General features: G+C 60.3%; 1 protein-coding gene across 4 annotated transcripts in view; it reads right to left on the reverse strand.

Annotated features, from left to right (window-relative positions):
• The window catches only part of ITPR3 (inositol 1,4,5-trisphosphate receptor type 3), a 66,902-nt gene that overhangs the window by 1,400 nt on the left and 46,047 nt on the right, over window positions 1-19,455 (reverse strand). For 3 of the 4 annotated variants that reach the window (XM_067753313.1, XM_067753315.1, XM_067753316.1), the window contains 32 exons: window positions 18,676-18,840; window positions 18,525-18,599; window positions 18,013-18,138; window positions 17,098-17,220; window positions 16,815-17,015; window positions 15,489-15,740; window positions 15,112-15,237; window positions 14,876-15,001; window positions 12,985-13,105; window positions 12,252-12,442; window positions 11,567-11,715; window positions 11,306-11,414; window positions 11,086-11,197; window positions 10,809-10,978; window positions 9,436-9,610; window positions 9,099-9,283; window positions 8,647-8,847; window positions 8,391-8,501; window positions 7,779-7,874; window positions 7,573-7,674; window positions 7,397-7,483; window positions 6,722-6,832; window positions 6,439-6,631; window positions 6,071-6,196; window positions 5,508-5,680; window positions 4,662-4,826; window positions 3,799-3,991; window positions 3,231-3,335; window positions 3,016-3,143; window positions 2,076-2,241; window positions 1,300-1,460; window positions 14-175 (listed from right to left, as the gene is read on the reverse strand). In XM_067753313.1, coding sequence (XP_067609414.1) covers window positions 14-175; window positions 1,300-1,460; window positions 2,076-2,241; window positions 3,016-3,143; window positions 3,231-3,335; window positions 3,799-3,991; window positions 4,662-4,826; window positions 5,508-5,680; window positions 6,071-6,196; window positions 6,439-6,631; window positions 6,722-6,832; window positions 7,397-7,483; window positions 7,573-7,674; window positions 7,779-7,874; window positions 8,391-8,501; window positions 8,647-8,847; window positions 9,099-9,283; window positions 9,436-9,610; window positions 10,809-10,978; window positions 11,086-11,197; window positions 11,306-11,414; window positions 11,567-11,715; window positions 12,252-12,442; window positions 12,985-13,105; window positions 14,876-15,001; window positions 15,112-15,237; window positions 15,489-15,740; window positions 16,815-17,015; window positions 17,098-17,220; window positions 18,013-18,138; window positions 18,525-18,599; window positions 18,676-18,840 — 4,686 coding nt within the window. The remainder of the gene's footprint in view (window positions 1-13; window positions 176-1,299; window positions 1,461-2,075; window positions 2,242-3,015; window positions 3,144-3,230; window positions 3,336-3,798; window positions 3,992-4,661; window positions 4,827-5,507; window positions 5,681-6,070; window positions 6,197-6,438; window positions 6,632-6,721; window positions 6,833-7,396; window positions 7,484-7,572; window positions 7,675-7,778; window positions 7,875-8,390; window positions 8,502-8,646; window positions 8,848-9,098; window positions 9,284-9,435; window positions 9,611-10,808; window positions 10,979-11,085; window positions 11,198-11,305; window positions 11,415-11,566; window positions 11,716-12,251; window positions 12,443-12,984; window positions 13,106-14,875; window positions 15,002-15,111; window positions 15,238-15,488; window positions 15,741-16,814; window positions 17,016-17,097; window positions 17,221-18,012; window positions 18,139-18,524; window positions 18,600-18,675; window positions 18,841-19,455) is intronic. The other variant, XM_067753314.1, reaches the window with a different exon arrangement.

Here is a 19,455-nt window from a genome sequence, read left to right on the forward strand (position 1 = left end):
GCTAGGGGCACACCTGCTCCTTGAGCTCGTTGAGCTGGGCAGTGAGGTGGGACACCAGCTTCATGGTGGAGTTGAGCTTGTCCTGAAGAATTCGGATCTCGTTCTGCTCCCCCTCCCCCTCGTTGCTCACCAGTGACATGGCCCGCATCCGGGGGAACCAGTCCAGGTTCTTGTTCTGAAAAACATCACCAGTGGGGTGAGCGAGCTTGGGTCCAGCCTAGGAAGGCCTTGTTTAGAAAAGCAGTTGTGTGGGGGGAGCCTGCTACCACACCCTTGGCCAAATTACTCCCCAGGGATGTGTCACGGGAAAATCTGAATTGACCTGTGTCCTCCCCGGGGCCAGAGTGAGCTGGCAGTGACCCTGAGGGGGCGGGGAGGCCACAGCAGAGACAGGCCAACCTCCGTTAGACAGCCCGAGTCTCCCCCTGGTACCAACACCACCTGTTTACTCTCCTAACACCCTGCGAGCGGTGGAAGGCAGGCCTCTGCACCCAGACCCTGCCTCTCCTCCCTCCCTTCCTTCCTTCCTTCCTCCCGCCCCGACAGCACACCCCACACCCCAGGAAGATGCCAGTCAGACAGATGGTGCGTTGAGGGAGCAGAGCTCTGCTGAGGGTGGCTGGCATCTGACACGTGAGGCAAAGCCACGTTTCCCGGGACAGAGGCAGAGCAGAAGGGGACACCGAGCAGCTTTCTAGTTCCTTGTGGCAAGCTCTGAGTTCTCAGATCAACAGATAACACCTGCGCTCAAAGACCAATCCAAATACAGACTCAAAAGACGCATAGAACCTCCCCCCACACCTTTCTTTCCTTTTAGGCTGCATTTTCTCTAATGTGCAATAATCTTAAGATGCACTACATCTGATGGGACTGATGGCATCCTTTACCCTAAATGCGCCCAGACCTTTATTACTCACTGCCTTCACTCCCTTCGCTCCTGCATTGGAGTGACGGTTGATTTCTCCTAAGTTTGACAGTTTATAGTTCATCCAGACGCCCTCTTGGCCTGCGACCACCCAGGCTTCAGAAAGCTGCCCTCCCTCTCACCCAGCTAGAAAAGGCCCCTCAGAAAGGGCCACCGAGCAGCCGCCACAAGCAGGGCCACCTCGCCTCAGGCACCCACGGGCCCCGGACGCCATGCGCGTCCTCTGGGGGCTTTTTTCCGGAGGCACCCCTGCAGCACAGCAGCTGGAGGGGCTCCTGAGTAGCCGAGGTCGGCTCCGGCTGTTCCTTGTCCCCTGCTGCCTGTTAACAAGTGTCCACAGCTGTCCTGACCACCCCCCCTCCCCGGGCCCACACCTTGATCATCTGGGCCACGTAGCTCTCGGGCCCTGTGTAGTCCGTCTTATTCTTCACACGGACCAGCACAATGAAGTACAGGTAGTTCCACATGTTGTGCTCGAACTTGATGTGCTCCTCAAATGACACCGTCTTGTTGTCAAACTTGTCCCTCTCCAGACCTGCGGAGGCAGGAGGTGGGGGTGAGGGTACAGCAGGCACGGCCTCCCGATGCAGTGGGGACGTTGTTCTTGGGCTGAAAGTTCTGATGAATGCAGGCGACAGCCCACTCTGGGCTCTTTAGGTCACTTCTATTTAGAGCAGCAGCCACACAGCCATGGAGCCCCCGCCCTGCCGCAGCACAGAGGGGACCATGGGAGCAGACGCCAGGATCCCGGGGGCCGGGGAGCCGGAAAAGCTCGGATGAGGGTCCTGTCCTACAGGGGCCCACCTGCTTCTTTGCCTGCGGTGGCTGTGAGGGGACCTGCACCTCATACATAGGGGGTGGGGAGAAAGGCCCTGGACTGAGACCAGAGGTTTGAGGCCACTGACCAGGCTCGTTTCCTCATCTGAGACCCAGAGAGTTTAAAGGGAGGATTTCTGAGGCCCTTTCCCACTCCCTTCTATGACTCCAAGTTCGGGTAGGGTCCTGTTCTCCCCAGTTCTGGGATGAGAGAACAGCCACCAAGCCGTTGGCCCCAGGGCAGGGCTCCCCGGCGGCCACAGGAATCTGGGAAGGGCCAGACTGAGGCCGACAACGACGGCCACGGCCTCCTCAGGCAAGAGCCCAGCCTCACCACAGATGAAGCACGTGGTCTTGAGAATTTCTTCCTTCTTCTGCTTCTCACTGCGCAAGTCGGCAAAGGTGTCGATGATCACCCCAAAGATGAGGTTCAGCACGATGATGATGACAATGAAGAAGAACAGAAGGTCATAGACCACGCGGGCCGGGAAGAGAGACTCCTACGGGGGGAAGGCAGGGAGGCTGGGGTCAGCAGCCCCCATCGGAAGGGAATAAGGGCATCTGGCTCCCAGGGCCCTGAAGACGGCAGAGAGGACCCAGCCTCACCACACAGAATGAGAATCACAATCAGAGGCCCTGAGTGTGGATGAGGACTCAGCGGCCGGGATGAGGCCCTCGAGGAGTCTGGCGTGGGGAGCCAGGCCTGCGGGCATGGCCCACCCCTGACTGCTGGTTAGGGGAAGAGCAGCTCTGAACTCCTCTGCCTGCCCTCAGGACACCTGGTCTCACTCGTTCTAGAAACCCTCTGGCCAAGGAGAAGCTTCTCACCCTTGTGCCACTAGGGACAGACTGACATTCTGAGAACGTGGGGCTGCCCGAGCCAAACCCTGAGGCCTCCTTATGGAGCCAGCCCGGCTTCCCCACCCTGCCTACCCTGGCTGCGGGCCAGGGCTGCCTCTCAGATGAAGCCGCTGTGGCCGGGGACCCGCCCGCTGCCTGACTCACGGCTTCCCTAGCCGGGGAAAGCCGGGTGCCAAGGTCTTTCCTCAGAGCGTCTACAGTGAGCTGGTGGGGATGCCTGGGTAGACACGGGCCTGGATAGCTCAGCTACACCGTAACCGCACGGGACTGGGCGGGACAGCGGGGAGAAGGGGACGCAAAGGTGCAGGGACTCGCAACCCCGAAGATGGAGGGAGGCCAAGCTGCTCTGCTGGCCATGACCTGAAGGCGGGGCTGGGCCCCCGTGGACTGGGGAGGGGGCAGGGGGCGCTCACGTCTTTGGAGGGCTTGCGGAGAATGTCGCCCACACCGCCACCATTGCGCAGCCCGTGGTTCATGACGGTGACGATGCACATGAGCAGGGTGTCACAGGCCCGCTCCGTGCTGTCCAGCTCCTCATCCTCTGCAAGCAGGGCATGTGCTCAGCCCCGGGCCAGGCCACCTGCCTCTGCCCCCACCGCACCTGACTCCCAGGACGCACTGCCCTCACCTGCCAGGACCTCGGGCACCACGACCCCTGAGACACAGTCCATGTTGTCCCCACTGCAAGTGTCCACAAATGTGGCAGCTCCATGTGGCATCCCCAGGGGGCTGGCTGGAGGGGACAGGATCAAGATCAGGAGGTGCAAGGACTGTCCTCATCATCTCCCCAGTTCTGGGCCCAACATCACATCCTCCAGGAAGCCTGCCCTGATCCTACCAGTTCCCCACTGCCTGGCTACAGTGAAGGGTCTCCATGTACCTGCCCCCGCCGGGCTGTGCTCCAAGGGCCAGGAGGGGGGTCTGCACCCCTAGCCCTGGCGCACCGGCAGCTCCCACAAGTACCGAGTTTAACATGAACCACAGGATCTTCAAACAAGAGCAACCCAAGGCGCTCCCACTCCCTCAGTCTGTCCAGGGAAGAGGGAGGCAGTGAGCTAGACCCCCACCCAGAACCCAAGAGGAGAAACTGAGGCAGGGGGCCTGGTGGGATAAGCTTCCAGGCCCTGGTCCCAACTCCAGCCACTTGTGCAGGCCCCTCATCCCCACACGCCCGCCCAGGAGAGGCGCCCCCAGACCTCTGGAGTGGTTGCTGGGCAGCCGGTCGACCTCGAGAATGAAGTCATCCTTGAGGAAGAGGAAGCCAACAATGGAGAAGAGGTAGACCAGGATGAGGGCCAGCAGGGCGGTCAGCAGGATGGAGCGGCCGTTGCGGGTCACACTCTTGATGACATTGAACAGCGTCTCTTCGCGGTAGATGAGGTCAAAGAGCTGCAGGGCAGAGATGGGGCCGCCGCTGGACCCACGGGCTGCCTGCCTACCAGTGGTTCCCCCCGCCTCCCCCAGCGGCATCTGCTCTTGGGCAGGCGGAACCAGGCTGGCGGGCCTGTTGGGGCCGTCGTCTCTGAGGAACCTGGAGTTCCAAGGCCCGGGAAACGGAGAGGTCCAGGAGAAGGCTAGAGGGTGGAATGGCCAGCGCATACCACATGCAGCAGGAGAAGGATGGCCAACACTTACGGTGTGCTTGCTATGTGCCAGGACACACTCTACACAACTGTTGTGTGTTAGCTCACTTCATCCTCACAGTTATTCTAAAGGGCAGGTGCCGTTAATTATCCCCATTTTACAGATGAGGAAACTGAGGCACGGGCAGTTAAGAAACCTGCCCAAAGTTACACAGCTAGGAGGGGCCACACTGGGATGTAAACCCAGATGGTCTGGCTCAAGAGTCCAGGCTTGGACCCCCACTGTACAGGGGAGATGGGGCCATGAGTAGATATCAGGGCCTTGAAGGCCAGGCTGGGGTCCAGCGGAGGAGGACACTGGAAATCCACTCCTCCCAGCCCAGCAGCAAGAGGCCTGGGGATGGGGAACTGTTAGCAACTGGCAGGAAGCCCCAGCTGCCTGCCCCTGCCCCTGCCCAGCCCCACCCACGCCTCACCAGGATGCTGTAGAAGAGCTCATGGGCAAAGAGGCCCAGGACACTCGTCAGGATGTAGCCCACGTGGTACAGGAACTCCATGTCCATGACCATGGCCTTATAGCCCCGGATGAAGGTGCCACGGTTGCCCACGAAGCTCACCACGAACACGATCTTGTTGGTCAGCTGTGGGCAAGTGCAGGGCATGGGGGTCAGTGCCCTACCACCCACCCTGAATCTCTACCCCTGTTGCCAGGCCCAGCCGGTGCCTAGAGCAGAGGCGAAGGCTGGGTCTTCAGGGGAGTGGATCTGAGCTGGTCCTGCTCATCCTGGCAAACACAGCCTTAATGAAAATGCTTCCTGAAATGCATCTGGGCTTCTGGGACTAGAATAGAGGAGAAGCCCCTTGGGTCCCCAGCTCCAGGAAGAAAGTGAGATGCAGATAAACGAGAATGGGTCAGAGAAGACCGTCCTTAGCCTTTACGGTGACTAGGCAAGTTAGGAAAAGGCACCCCCCACGGGCTCGAGACACTTTATTTCTACCTGTCAGGAAACTGTCATAACACATAAATCTTTGATGTCCTCAATATGCCTTCAGGCAGTGCACAACTAACACTGGGAACCCAGCAGCCCTGAAGCTGGTGCTCCAAAGCGGCTCCCGGCTGGCTGGCTCTGAGTGCCTGCTGCCCCGAGTTGTCCAGGGGAAAGAGGAGACAGAGTGGTCCCAGCCTCGGGTCTATAATGAGCTTGGGATCCCAACACAGGGACCAGGGGGAAGGGGCAGAGCAGCAGGCCAGCTTCGGGTCCAGCTGCGTGACAAGCCCAGGAGGGGTTGGGGGTGGGCGGTGGGGGCCCTCTGGCACTCACGTTGAGGGCACCCAGGATGTTGAGCGTGGGCCCAATGCCCAGGTAGTAGATGGAGCGCAGGATGAGCGCCACGATGAGGGGGCGGATGCTATAGCGCTTGGTGAACAGGGCCGCGATGGAGAAGCAGATGAGGATCCAGAACAGCAGCGAGATGAGGGGGGAGCCCAGCACACCTGGGGGCAGGGAGCAGGGACAGGGCGGCTTGCTCAAGCCCACCCACCCAGCAGACCCCCAGAAGCCACCCCTTTCTGGGAGCCTTCCCTGTAAGTTCCTGCTCACCCGGCTGTAGGGCCCCGCCCATCACACCTGCATCTGGAGGCCTAAGGTAGGAGGCCCTCTCCATCTGCTGCTACCGTAACTGGTCTCTGCCTTGTATGTGTGTGTGCTGTCTCCAGAGGTCAAGGACCCTATCCATCCCCGCGATGAGGTGCAGAACCCAGAGGCCAGTGAAGGGGCTGCTTCTCCCCACTCTGCATCCAGTCCCCTCAGAGCCTGGCCGGCTCACATCAGAGGAGGGAGCATGGAAGGCTCAGGGCCGCCACCTGCCAGCCCTGTGTCCTCACCTGTGGATGCACCCTCCACGTAGGGGTAGAAGAAGGCGATGATGATGTTGATAAAAACCGCCAGGTTGAAGGAGATGCTGCCCCACAGGGTCATGCGGCGGGAGAACCAGTAGATGAGTGGCATGCCTGAGGGAGGAGGTGGTGGGGCCAGGGTAAGGGGGGCCCCTGATTAACACCATCTGCCCACCCCATACCAGGCCGCAGAGCCTGAACAAGCTCCAGGCCCCACTTCAGGAGGAAAACGTGATCGGAGCCCTCCTTGGGGCAGGGGTGGGACCCCCACCAGTAGGCGAGGGAGGCAACAGGGGCATCAGTGAGCGGCTCCAGCGCCCCACCCCCGCCCTCCTGCCGGCCCGCAGGGTCCTCACTGCGGAGCTTGCGCTGCCACTCCATCTCGTTGTGCAGGAAGGAGGACTGGTCGAAGAAGTCGCTCACTTTGCTACCCTGCTCATCCTGCTCGGTGGTGGTGAAGAGCCGGTGCTTGGTCTCCTCCGTCAGGAACTGGCAGATGCCAGGCACCGGGAACACGATCTGCTCCATGCTGCGGTCCTGCCGCACGATCTGGACGCACACGGGCACCTGGTCACATCTGAGCTGTGGCCCCGAAGGGCACAGCCCCACTCACGGCCCCCAGCTGTTCTCAGGTCCCACCTCTATCTGAGACGTGTGGTTCTCATAGTAGGCCAGGGGGTCCTCCTCTTCCTCCTGTGCCGGTGCTGAGGACTTGAGCATCTGTGACAGCTGCTTGTTGTTGAGGCTGAGCTGGGGGCGGGGGGGAGGGGATGCCGAGGTCAGGCCCACCCCCACCTCCATGCCGGGGCCCAGCTCTGAACTACACCCCACTGAGTGACCCCCAGCTAGACCAGATCCAGCCCCAAAGTGGGAGACAATCCTATAGGACAGTCAGCACCCTCCACAGTCCTGCCCAGGTGCACCGCTAGGTCCTGCTCCAGGCTGCCAGATGCCCCAGACCCACACCGCAGCCTTGCTCCCACTCCTCTATCCCAGTGACATCCCTGGCCACCAGGCCGGCTCCCACCGGTCCTCAGCCCCGCCCCCCAATTCTGAGCTGGCTCTTTACTCAGGTTCAAGCCAAGGCCTTGGGCCACAGGTCTGCCCTAAGTTCCTGGCCCTGCCCCCAGCCTCATCCCAGACTCCAGCCAGGATCTGAGGTCTCAGCTCTGCCCTCAGCCCCGCCGCCGAGTCATAGCCACGCCCTCCAACTCCTAGCCGCACCCCCAATACTATCCCATCCAATCTCCCACCCAGCCCCGCCCCTAGATCTAAGCCCCGCCCCACACCCAGCCCTATCCTCTGGGCCCCCACCATGGAAGAGATGCCCTCGGCCTCCTCCTCTTGGATGCGCTTCACGGGCTTCAGCAGGTGCTGTAGCTGCTTGTTGTGCCTGGAGAGCTGAGTGAGATGGCAGCGCAGAGTCACTGGGTCGTGGTTGCCGGTGGGAGCGTGGCCGCTAGGGCGGGGCCGTGGGGTGGGGCCGGTACCTGCAGCGCCAGGATGTAGATGTTGTGGCCCACTTCACGAGGGCTCACGTCCGAGTTCTCACGCTCCTCCTCCTGCAGGTAGGCCTTCTTGATGACGTCCACCTGCCGGGGCAGGGGCTGCTGAATGCCCTCTTCCTGGGGCGTAGGGCGGGCTGGGCTCTGATCCCCTGGTCCGCCTCCCCACCTGACCGCCAGCCCAGCCTCACCAGTTCCTGGGGCCGCAGGCTGATGAGGATGCGCTCGGCGTTTTCACTGTCGTGCCGGCTCTCCATCAGAGCCAGGAGCAGCTTGGAGGCGTTGTCCTGGGGGAGAGGAGGGAGGGACAGGCCACAGTCTGAGGGCCCCCGCCACCCCCTCCACTGACTACTCCGTAACAGCCTCTCTTGGCCCGTAAGTCCCATGGCCTTCTTGTTCCCCACTTATCCCCAGGGCTTGCTGTGACAAGGATGCTGCGTATCTAGTCCACCCACAGGCCACCTTCCCCCACCCCGTGCACCCCCCAGACAGCAGACACGGACACAGGAGGCCCTCGGATAAACCCAGAACATGTCTGCTTCTAGAGCAAGTGTACATCCAACACGTTTGCTCACACATGCACTTGTGTGTACAAACATGCACACATCACACAACTGCACGTCACCCATGCTTGCACACGTGATGCCCACACTGCGCGCTGCGCGCGCGCGCACACACACACACACACACACACACACACACACACACACACAATGCTAACATCACACACACCAGCATGTACACTCAACACACGCATCACATGCACACCCACGCATGCTCACGTGGGCTGCCAAGGGCCCCACCTTGAGTTGCAGCACCAGGTCCATACGGTACTTGCACAGGGGACTGATGTCATTGAGAATCAGCGCGGTGATGATGTCTATGCCATTGGACTCGTGCGTCACGATGCAGGTCTGGCAGGAGGCAGGGGTGGCGGGTGACATGGGGCCTGGGCCCCCTCAGAATCGTGGCAGCTCCAGGGGCCTCGGTCTGTCCCCTGCCCGGCCTGCTCCATCCTCCCCCATGTCCACGCTGCCAGGCGCCACTCCGACGGCTCACCTGGTTCTCGTGGCAGGGGCCCTGGCAATACTCGGTGAGGGTCTCCAGGGTCTGGATGACGAGGCCCACGTTGTCCTCGTTGATGTAGAGCCCCAGCAGCCCCAGACCGCCGGTGGTGCTGCCGCACATGATGTCCAAGAACTGCAGAGTCTCGCACACCAGGTTATAGTTGGTCTTGTTGTTCTGGCAGCGCAGGAAGTTCTGAAGAGCACAGGAGGGGGGGGGGGCGTGGCATCGCTGCAGCAGGGAGGGAGGGGCCCGCCTGGGGACCGTGATGCTGCAGGCTGCAGGGGTGGGGGCCTTGCCAGCCTCAGAGCAGTGGTGTCCAGGCCGGATGCGGGGCACAGAGTATGGGCGGGGTCAGGAGGTGGGGCAGGCCCAGGGAGGCGGGGCAGGTGTCGGGAGGCAGGGCCGGGAACAGGGAGGCGGGGTCAGATGGGGCAGGGCCTCACCTGCAGGTCCCGGTTGTGGTTCTCACACAGCAGCTGCAGAAAGCGCAGGATGGGCTGCATGATGAGCACGGACGTGCCCATCTCGTTGCTCTGCACGCGCTCGCCCACCTCATGCCCCTGACGCAGGCTGGGGCCCAGCGAATAGCGGGATGAGGAGCTGGGCATCCAGAAGGAGGCCACGCGGCCTGCAGGGTGAGGCCTGGTTAGGCTGGGGCTGCGGGGAGCCGCCAGACCCTCACCCTCACCCTCTGTTCCCACCCTCAGTCCCCAGCCTTGTGCCCACGTCCTCATCCCTGGGGCCCGTGACTCCACTCACCCTGCACCCTCTGAGCCTGACCTTTGGCGGTGGGGTCTGCTGGCTCCCGGTCCTCGCGCGGCTGGCTGCCCAGGTCGCTCATGTTGACGGCCACTGTGGACTTGGTCTCCTGCTGGGCCCGCTTCATGCGGTCGTGCAGCACCTTGAAGAAGCGCTCTGACTTCTTGTCGCTCGTCATCAGGTTGTAGAAGGATTTCTGCGGGTGGACAGTGAGACGGGGCAGCCTCAGCACCAGGCCTGGCTCTAAGCAGCCCTCGGCGAGACCCGAGGGCTCCATCCCGTGCTGCAGGGACAAGGTGGCAGAGACAGAGACGCCCCTGTGCCCTGCGCCTAAGGCTGGGGTGGGGGGCAGCCAGGACCAGCAGAGGTGGAGGAGGAAGGGCCAGTGATGCTGGAGGCCTGCACTAGCTTCCTACCCACCTGCATCTGCCCTTGACCTTCCGTCAGTTCCCCACACAGCAGCTAGAGGGGTCTCTCTGAAGTCTAAGTCACATCCCTCCTCTGCTCAAAACCCTGAATCTTCCCCAGGGGCAGGCCTGGGCCCACAGTGCCCACGAGGCCACGTGATGGCCTGCCACCTCCCTGACCCGAGCTCCTCCCATTCACCCCTCCTCCACCCCCTCCAGCCACATCAGCCACTTCCCCTTCACGGCCTTCTGCTGCCGGCTCTGCCCCGTGCGCCCTGCCCCACTTCACGTGCTCACTTCCGGGTCCTCATTCAAACGGTCCCCTCTCAGGGGTCTTCCCCATCACTCTTTCTGAGATACCCCTGGCCCAGAACTCCTGAAGCCCCCTGCCTGAATTACCACCATCCAGCATGCTCTCTGTATTACACAGAGATTGCAGTTAGGGACTGCTGTCCCCACTAGGATACGAGTACCAAGAGAACATGGGTTTCGTCTCTTTCCTTCACTGCTGAATCCTTAGCGCCTAGAACACTGCCAGACACATAGAAGGCACTTACTAAATGCAGACTTATGGGAAGGATGAATGAGTGAGTAAATAAATGAATGGAGATAAAATAATCGGAGAGGGCTTTTGGAGATAGTCGGCCTTTACTTGGACACCAAAGGCTGAGGATGTGGAAGAGGAGGGAAGGAGACCTGAGCAGAGGCTGAGAGGCAAGAATGGTGGACTAATAGGGGGCGGGATGGTGGGCGACAGGTCCAGGCCCGGCTGGAGCAGGGCGGGGGTGTGGGACAGAAAAGGGCCACGTGACACGGGGGCAGATATGGGAGGCAGAGCCTCCCATGAGTAGCCAGACTCGCACTGGCCACCAGCACCCAGCCCTGCAGCCCCACCCCCATGGCCTGGGGACTGGCACACTGTCCCCTCCTGAGCAGGGGGCATCACCCGAGGAGGTGAGCCCCCCGCAGCCCGGCCCCCCTCCACACCTGGATCTCGGTGTTGCCACCGTCCAGCAGGCGGATGGCCAGGCCAATGCTCTCCTGGAAGATCTTCTCATTCTTGGTGCTGGTGATGAGGTCACACACCAGCTTGGTGGCCCCCTCCTTGTCCAGCCGGCACTGGGTGGCTGCAATCGCTGACCAGTCTTGGTCCAGGCCTGGAATGGGCAAACTCGCTTAAGGGGGAGCAGGTGGAGGGAGGGGAAGGAAGGGCCCAGAGCGAATGGGCCTCCCGGAGGCATAGCAGGGGAGATGCGGGACTGACCGGTGCCCATGGGGTCTGGAAGGTCCCCCCGCGAGCTGGACTTCCGGTTCTGGAGGTAGTTTTGCAGCAGCATTTTGCGCAGCTGGTTGCCCTGCAGGGAAGGGAGCAAGGCCTACGGTGGCCCATTTCACCCTCTACCCCCCAGCCCAGCGGCCCTGGTTCTGAGGCCCTGGACCTCGTGGCCAAGCCCGCCCGGCATCCAGCCGACCTGGGCACTCACCCGGTCCCCATACTTGGTCTTCTTAAGCAGCATTTGCTGCAGCGTCCTCAGCACCTTGACACACAGCTTCTCCTCCGACTCCATGAGGTCCTTGGTGTGCTGGATCAGCCTGGCCGGCGGGGAAGGAGGGCACACTTGGGGCGGACCCATCCCCCCTCCAGCTGCTGTTCCTGACCACGGCCCTCTGACCCCATGGGCTTTCCGCGTCCTGGGCCGCTGTGCCCCTGCCACCCCCATGCCCCGGCCCCGCATCCCACTCACTTGGACAGGAAGCCTCCACTCTCACAGCGCTGGTGGGCCTCACTGCCCTCCAGGAAGAGCAACTCGGGCCAGTGCAGGACGTCCACCAGCACGGACAGCTCGGCCTGCACTAGGGGCTTCAGCCGCTCCTCCAGGGCCGTGATGATGTCCTGGAGTGGGTTGCGTGGGGAGGGCAGGATCACCGCTGGGCGAGATGCAGGCCACCCAGGCCCAAGGGATGACCAGGGCGTGACTGCCGTTCCCCCAACGCCAAAGCGCCCCACGGACTGGCCTGTGCCTGTCTGAGGGGCCCTGGGCCCACGGAGCCACCCAGGACAGAGCATGATGTCTGTCTGCTCAGAGCCCCTGGGCATACCCTGGCTTTCCTCCCATCCCCTTCTCTAGCTCTGTGTGACCTTGGGCAAACCCTTTGCCCCCTCTGGGCCTCGATTTTCTGCCACATGGGGATAGTAACTCACCACACCCCCTCTAGAGGCCAGTGAGACAGTGGACAGAGTGTGTTCTCTAAACACAAAGGTGCTGTTGGGAGCGAAGGGTGTACCGGCCCCCTTCACGAGCACCAGCCCTGGAATGGTGCCCCTCAGTCCCCTGCCCCTAGCGGCCCCCAGGAGTGGACGAGCTGACCAGCCCCTTCCCAGGGAGCGTGGGCAGCACAGGGAGGGACACTCCCCAGCCCCACGCCCACCTGCAGCTTCTCGATGATGTTCTTGTAGTCCCACTGGTTGGGGGTGGGTGTGACACGGGGGAAGGCCCGCGGGGCCGTCTTGTAGTTGGAGATGTTCCGCTGGGCGGCAACTGCACAGCTGGCGCCACTGCTGAGCAGCGAGCTGATGTGGGCATCCAGGTCCATGGGCAGCGAGATAGCCCGGCCCTTTGCTGAGGGGAGAGGGGACGGGGCGCTGGTGGGGGGTGAGGGCTCAGCCAGAGGGGCCAGGCTCAGGGTCTGTTGCACTGGGGGACGGGGCCTGGGGTGCAGGGGCCCCCACCCTGGCCCCCACTTGAACTGAGGTGCCCTCTTCCCTTTTTAGGGTAAAAAGAGGGAATTTTTGCCTCTTCGTTTCCAGCCTGGCTCCACTCTGACCCCTCACCCCTCCACTCTCCCGCCTCCCCCCTCCCCTTCCCTAACTCTCCCTCCTGCCTGAGACCATCTGTAAGCCCAAGAAACTCTGCTCGGGGGATGTCACCCAGCACTCTCCTCCAGGGAACTGCCTCAGAGGAGAAAACAGCCTTTCTCAATTGCCAAGACGCCAGTTAGACACCAAGAAGGACTTACTGAGCACCACCTAGGAGCAGCTGATGGGCGAGCTTCGGGATAAGGTGTTTACTTTGAGGGCGGGCATCCCGAGGGAGGAGAGAGAAGGGGAAGGGAGGAGAGAGAAGGGGAGGGGAGGGGCTGGCCAGTGCCCCAGCACACTCACCCACCATGGCGAGGGTCCGGATGCAGGCCTCCACGGAACCCTTGTGCTGCTGCTGCAGCCACGGACACTCAAGCAGCCGTGTGGTGGACTGCAGCAGCTGCACCACGATCGTCTGGTGTGTCTGCAAGAGGCAACGTGCCTGCTGCCGTAGCCCGGCCCACACTCCACCCTGGGCGGCCCCAGGCTGGTGACCAGAGCCTACTGAGTCTGGGCGTGGGCGGAGGGATAAGGCCTCCAATAGCTACCATGGGCTTTTGTGCCAGTTGGAAAAAGGCACCTCCTTTCCTCTCAGCAGTGCACAACCTGCGCAACTATACATGGCAGCCCTGTGAGAACTCCCCAAGGTCCAGGCCTGGGGCTTATAACCCTATTGCTGACCCTTTTCTTCCTTTAAAAAAATTTCAGATAAATTAATATTGTGGAAAGAGGATATATTTACATGGTTCAAAAACCAAAAGGTTATAAGAAAGAATACTTCAAGAAGTCTTGGGGGCTTCCCTGGTGGCGCAGTGTTTGAGAGTCCGCCTGCCGATGCAGGGGACACGGGTTCGTGCCCCGGTCCGGGAAGATCCCACATGCCGTCCGGAGCCTGTGCTCCGCAACGGGAGAGGCCACAACAGTGAGAGGCCCGCGTACCGCAAAAAAAATAATTAATAATAAAGAAGTCTTGGGACTTCCCTGGTGGTCCAGTGGTAAAGAATCTGCCTTACAAGGCAGGGGACGCAGGTTCGAGCCCTGGTCAGGGAACTAAGATCCCATGTGCTTCAGGGCAACTAAGCCCGCGCGCCACAACTACTGAGCTCATGTGCCTCAACTAGAGAGACTGCGTGCCACAAACTACAGGGCCCACGTGCTCTGGAACCTGCGCGCCACAACTAGAGAGAAGCCTGCGCGCCACCACGAAAAATCCTACACGCCTCAAAGAAGATCCCAAGGGCCGCAACTAAGACCCAGCACAGCCAATAAATAAATAAATAAATAAATAATAAAATCTTAAAAAAAAAAAGAAGTCTTGACCCCGTCACCCCCATTCTCCCATGCTCTACCCTGTGGCTAATGAGAGGTGGGGAAAGCTGATACACATCACCAGAGTCCCAAAGGGGTCCCAGGGCCCAAACACATATGTGTCAAAACAAGCCCATCCTGGCTGGGAGGGCGGGACCCAGTGTTTTTTTCGCTCAGAAGCACTATCCCCGCTCCACCCTCAGTCCCTCTACCTATAGGCAGCCCTTTGATTTGTTTCTTGTGTGTCCTTCCAGTGTTTCTTTATGAATTAGGTGGTGTAGCAGGGTCCTTCCTCAAGGGAACCTGGGTCTCTTCCTTTCAAGGGGCTCTGGGCTGTGACCTGGCTCAAGTCTGGGAATTTGGGGATTGAGGGGCTGTGACTCTCAGGGATTCAAGTCCAACACCCGTTCACAGCCTAGAGCTCTTCTGCCTCTATGGATAAGAAAGGCTTTAAGAAGACTGTCTACCTCTTTCAGTTCTAGGGACACCACGACCAGCTAGCCAACACTGATGATTCTGTGCGTCAGATTCTCCTGCTTCGGCTCTGCCATCCACTGCAGTAATCGTCACACGTTGTCTTCAGTGCATAAGGGCTGCCAGGTGTCCCCGGCTACCCTGGGACCCATCCGTACCAAGTGAATTTAGGAATTCCTGTTCTATGGTAATTTCCCCTGTAATTCCCAACCCACGGAAGCTGTGAGATAATAAACGTTTGTGGTTTTAAACTGCTATATTTGGGGATAATTTGCTACACAGCATTGATAACTAATACACGTTTATATTCTTCTGCGGTATCTTTATAAGCTACAAGCAAATATGAATATATATATTCTGACTCCCGCCCCCCCCCCCGCCCACACAGAAGCCACCAGCAGCTGGAGCTCACCTGCAGGGAGGTGCTGTTCTCAGAGAACGGGGAGCTGAAGAAGGCGTTGATGGTGTCCAGCACGACGGTCAGCACATACTTCTCCAGGGTGGGGTCAGACAGGCGCTTCTCACGCTTACTGCAGACCTGGGGTAGGAGAGACTGATGCCTGGGGGCCCCTCCACTCCCACCCCCTGGAAGACCGCTGGCCCCCCACCATGGTCTGTCTGCCAGCCCACACCCCGACAGGCACGGACCCGAGCCATGTCCAGGGTGAAGTTCTCAAAGAGTGTCCAGATGTGGTTGCTGGTATAGATCTCCTTCATCTCCACCTCCGTGTCCACGTAGCAGTGGTTCACAAAGTTCACGTAGGCCATTTTCACCTGGGCAGGCGGGGCCGGGAGGTCAGGGCACGAGCCGGGTCTTCCTCTCTGCGCTTCCCTGATTCCTCCCGACCCTCCCCTTGCTCCTCTGCCCGAGTCCCCACCACCTCCCCACCTCCCAAGCCCTGTCTACTTCCCCCACTTTCCCTCCCTCCCTCCCCCTGCCCCACCCAGCAGGGCTGAGGGGCTGGCTCCCCACCCCCGCACCCTCCCCCAGCCCCCCGGGATCCCCATGTGCACACAGGCCCCACCTCGGTGATGCAGTCCTCGTGTGTCACCACAGACACTACATCCTCCAGGGGCAGCAGGGATGTGCACTTGATCTCGGTGTAGACGTTCTTGCCCTCGGCGCAGGCGGCCAGCAGGTCCACCAGGGAAATGTGGTACATGAGGGGGCTGTGGTCCTCCACGCCGTCCCGGGCAGTCTTCATCATGTCTAGCAGGTGGGCCAGCGAGGCCTTGTCGTTGTAGAACACGACCACGTCGTCACCTGCGTTGGTCAGCTGTGGGTGGGAAGGGGGCACATCAGACCCCCTCAGTCCAGCAGGCTTGGGGCCCCAGCCCTCTCCTGTGCTTCCCAGGGAGAGACTGGGACTCTGGGACTCTGATTCCAGCCCTCACCCGACACTTAGGAAAACCCTCCCGTGCTTGAGTTTCTGGGGTTCCCTGACCCTTGGGACATCCCTGCCCGCTGCCTGATGTCTCAGGCCCTCTGCTGTTAGCTAGGACACCGAACCCCAGACTCAGGAAGTCCCCCCTCCTCTAAGGAAAGAAATCCCACTTGGGCTTGTCTCAGAGGCGCCTCCTCCAGGAAGTCCTTTGTAATCCCACCCTCTCCCGGCTCACCCTCTCTCTCCCCTGTGCTCCCATAGCTGTAATTTAAACCCTCGAGGAGCATACACTGCACCCCTCTGGTGTCGGCGATTAGGTTAGTCACAGTAATATAATAATAGCAATTAATAATTGACACTGCACAGCACTTCCAGACACGACGTCTCGTTGATAAGTCCCTCATCTCGCTTGAGTGTTTGCTCCTTTCTCTCCCTGCTCCTCCCCACTCTGAGGTGCTCCAGAGCAGAGAGCATGTCTGTTCCAGATTTAGATTCAGCCCTTCACCCCTTGTTTACTGAGTACCTACTATGTGCCAGACCCTGGGGCCCTAGCGATGAGCACAAAAGCTGTGATCCCTGTCCCCCCGGCACACTGCCCTCGGAGCTTTCATTTGACTGATTTTCCCCAAGGATACATGGTCCTTGGTACATAGCAGGTGCCTCATGATTTGTAAATAAACGACAATAAATGATAAACGACAATAAATGATAAATGAAGGAATGAGTTCTCTCAGGCCCGTTATCTGAGTTCTACAAGGCGCCTAATTTCTCCTGGGCCTTGCTTGAGTCCTGTTAGGCCGCAGCCCAAGTTCTGCTAGACGAGCCTCTGTGTCCTCAGTTCTCCCCCAAGTCCCCTCCACAGCCCAGCACCCCAAGGCCTCTCTATGACCCACTGTCTGACTCCTCCAAGTCTGGGTCCTGTCTGCCCGCTGCCCGAGTTCCCAAGCACCCCTCGGCCGCCCTCACCTCGGTCATGATCATGTCCTGGCACTTCTTGACGTACTTGCCCTCGGCCTTGATGACGGTGTGCAGGAAGTCCAGGTACTGCACGTGGCGCCCGTGGGTGGCCAGCAGGTGCACGAAGTGCTGCAACACGGGCTCGCCGATCTCAGAGCACAGCTGATAGTTGTTCAGGAAGATGTGCTGCATGGTCTCCGCCTCCAGCAGCTGCAGGGGGGCAGGACGTCCATCAGAGAGGGGGATCCCACAGCCCAGCCCTGCCCCGGAGCCCCGGGCCCCGCGCCCTCACCCCTGGCGTAAGGAAGAGGTGCAGGTGCTTGTGCAGCAGGGCCTGGTTGCCGGTGTTCCCAGCGCAGAACTTCTGCAGGAACTGGTGTGTGTAGCGCAGGATCTCCATCATCTTGGCATCGCCCTGGACGCAGACAGGAGGGGAGAGGGTGCTGGGACCACCACAGGGTGAAGGCCAGGCCGGGTCTGGGGCCAGAGCGCAGACGGGTGTGGGGGTGGGTCAGGGCTCAGGATTGGGACCCCAAGGTGGCCAGGTTCAAGGTGGGTCAGGATATGGAAACGTGTGAGGGACTGAGGGTCTGAGGCTGAGATGAGGCCGGAGTTGGGGAGCAAGGCTAATGGGTCAGGATCAGGTGAACACTGAGGGGGTGTCAGGGTCAAGAGTGGGGTGAAGCTGGAGAAATATCAAGATCAAGATCAGTCAAGGGGAGGGGTCCGTGGTGGAGATGAGGCCATGTCTGCAGTTACGGGCCAGGGTGGGCTTGGGGACAGTCAGGGTAAGAGGTCAGGGTGAGGCTGGGGTACAGAATCCAAGTCATGGGCCAAGGAGAGACTGGAGTCAGATTAGGGTTAACATAGGTCAGGGTAAGGAAGTTGAGGGTCAAAGGTTAAAATGATGCTGAGAGTATGAGGATTAGACCAGAGAGGGAAACAGAAGCTGGGGTCAGAGACAAGAATCAGGGTGAGACTGGAGTCAATTCAAGGTCAAAGTGGATCAGGATGAGGGGTGGAAGGTCAAAGATCAAGATGACACTAAGCTTGGATTCAGGGGTCAAGGTATGTGGGGCAGGCCAAGGTAAAAGGTCAGGGTGAGGCCGGGTTAGGTCAGCATCAGGGGTTAGTGTGTGGTTTGGGTTGGGTCAGGGTTCAGGGTGAAGCTGCCCTGGGGAGTCAGAGGTCAGAAGTCGGGTGTCACCTTGTCATAGGGGATCTGCAGCAGGTCCAGCATGACCTTGTGGGCATCCATGTTCTTGAGCAGCCGCTGCTGTTTCTTCCTCATCTGCTCCCCGACGCCGCACATCTTGTTCAGCCGCTCCAGGATCTGGGGGAGGGGAGGGTGAGCCCAGGGCCCCTTCCCACTTCCTCAAGCTTCCCCTCTGCCCGACCCACCCCTTGGCCGACCACAGCCAAGCCCCAGCTCACACCGGGGACAGGAAGAGGGAAGGAGGCCACGGCTGCTGAATCAGATCCCTGCAGCAAGGCAGGAAAGAACTAAAAGCCCAATTCCACCCATCAAAGCTAACACAACAACATGACTGTAAGATGGAATTTCATTAAGTTCCTTCGGCTTTAAAATAATTCCATCTGGACCTTGGCAGAGTTGTTTTCAACACTCAAGGAAAGCTGGAGGATATCTTCCAAGGCGGCGGGGAGCGGAGGCGGAAGAGGCCGGCCCGCAGACCCACGCCCAAGGACCCGGCCACTCACGCCCTTGACGATCTGGTAGTTCTCGCTGCTCTTCTCCCCAGGTGGGTGCAGAAAGCCCTCCTCGTCCGCGGGCCGCTGGGGGCACAGGGAGCGGGGTCAGCCAGGCCCAGCCCTCGCGGGGGCCCTGCCCCCACTCCCGCACCCCGCACACCTCCTTCTTGTCTTTGGCGGCGCCTGCCTCCACCTCCTCGCCCTTGCCGCTGCCCTTCTTGTCCACCCACAGCTCTGACTTCTCCACCATGGTCCGCAGCCGGTCCAGCTCCGACTTGATCACCTTATAGTTCTCCACGTCTTGGGCTGAGATCAGCAGCTGCACCTGAAGGTCAAGGACAGGCGTGCCTGGTGAGAGAGCACCCCCAGGTCCATTGCCTCATAGAGACTCCCGGCGCTGCACTATCCCGGCCTCTCTGCTCCCGGCATCTCCACTCTACAACTGCTCCTCTCCACCGAGCCAGATCCTACTCGGAATTTATGACTCTGTTCTAAGTCCACTGCTTCCAGGAAGCCTTCCCTGATGGCCACAGGCTTCCCTGCACCCCCGGTCATGAGCTGCGTCATCAGCTGGCTTCAGTTATTCACTGACTCGTGTCACGTGCTGCTGTGGCCTGTCAGTTGTTCACGCAAAACCTGAACAGGGCCGGGTAAGGCATACTGACATCACTGCATGCTGGGAACTGAACCCTGACTCCTATCCCGCCTTACCCGCTCTGGGTCAGTGGGTAAGGGAAGAAAGCTAAAGCCCCCTGGGCCTCAATTTCTCCCACCTGTAAAACAGGAATGAGAGTAGCAACCACGCTGTCGGGGCTGCTTGGAGAATTACATGAATGCAAGCCCAGGGCTCAGTGCCTGGTACACGGCGCTCGCTCATTAAATACCACTCCCCTCTCACAGGGAGCGGTCGAGACCACATGACGTCACAGTGACAAAGCCA

The sequence above is a fragment of the Pseudorca crassidens genome, chromosome 10, assembly GCF_039906515.1.
Source record: "Pseudorca crassidens isolate mPseCra1 chromosome 10, mPseCra1.hap1, whole genome shotgun sequence".
Classification (NCBI taxonomy): domain Eukaryota; kingdom Metazoa; phylum Chordata; class Mammalia; order Artiodactyla; family Delphinidae; genus Pseudorca; species Pseudorca crassidens.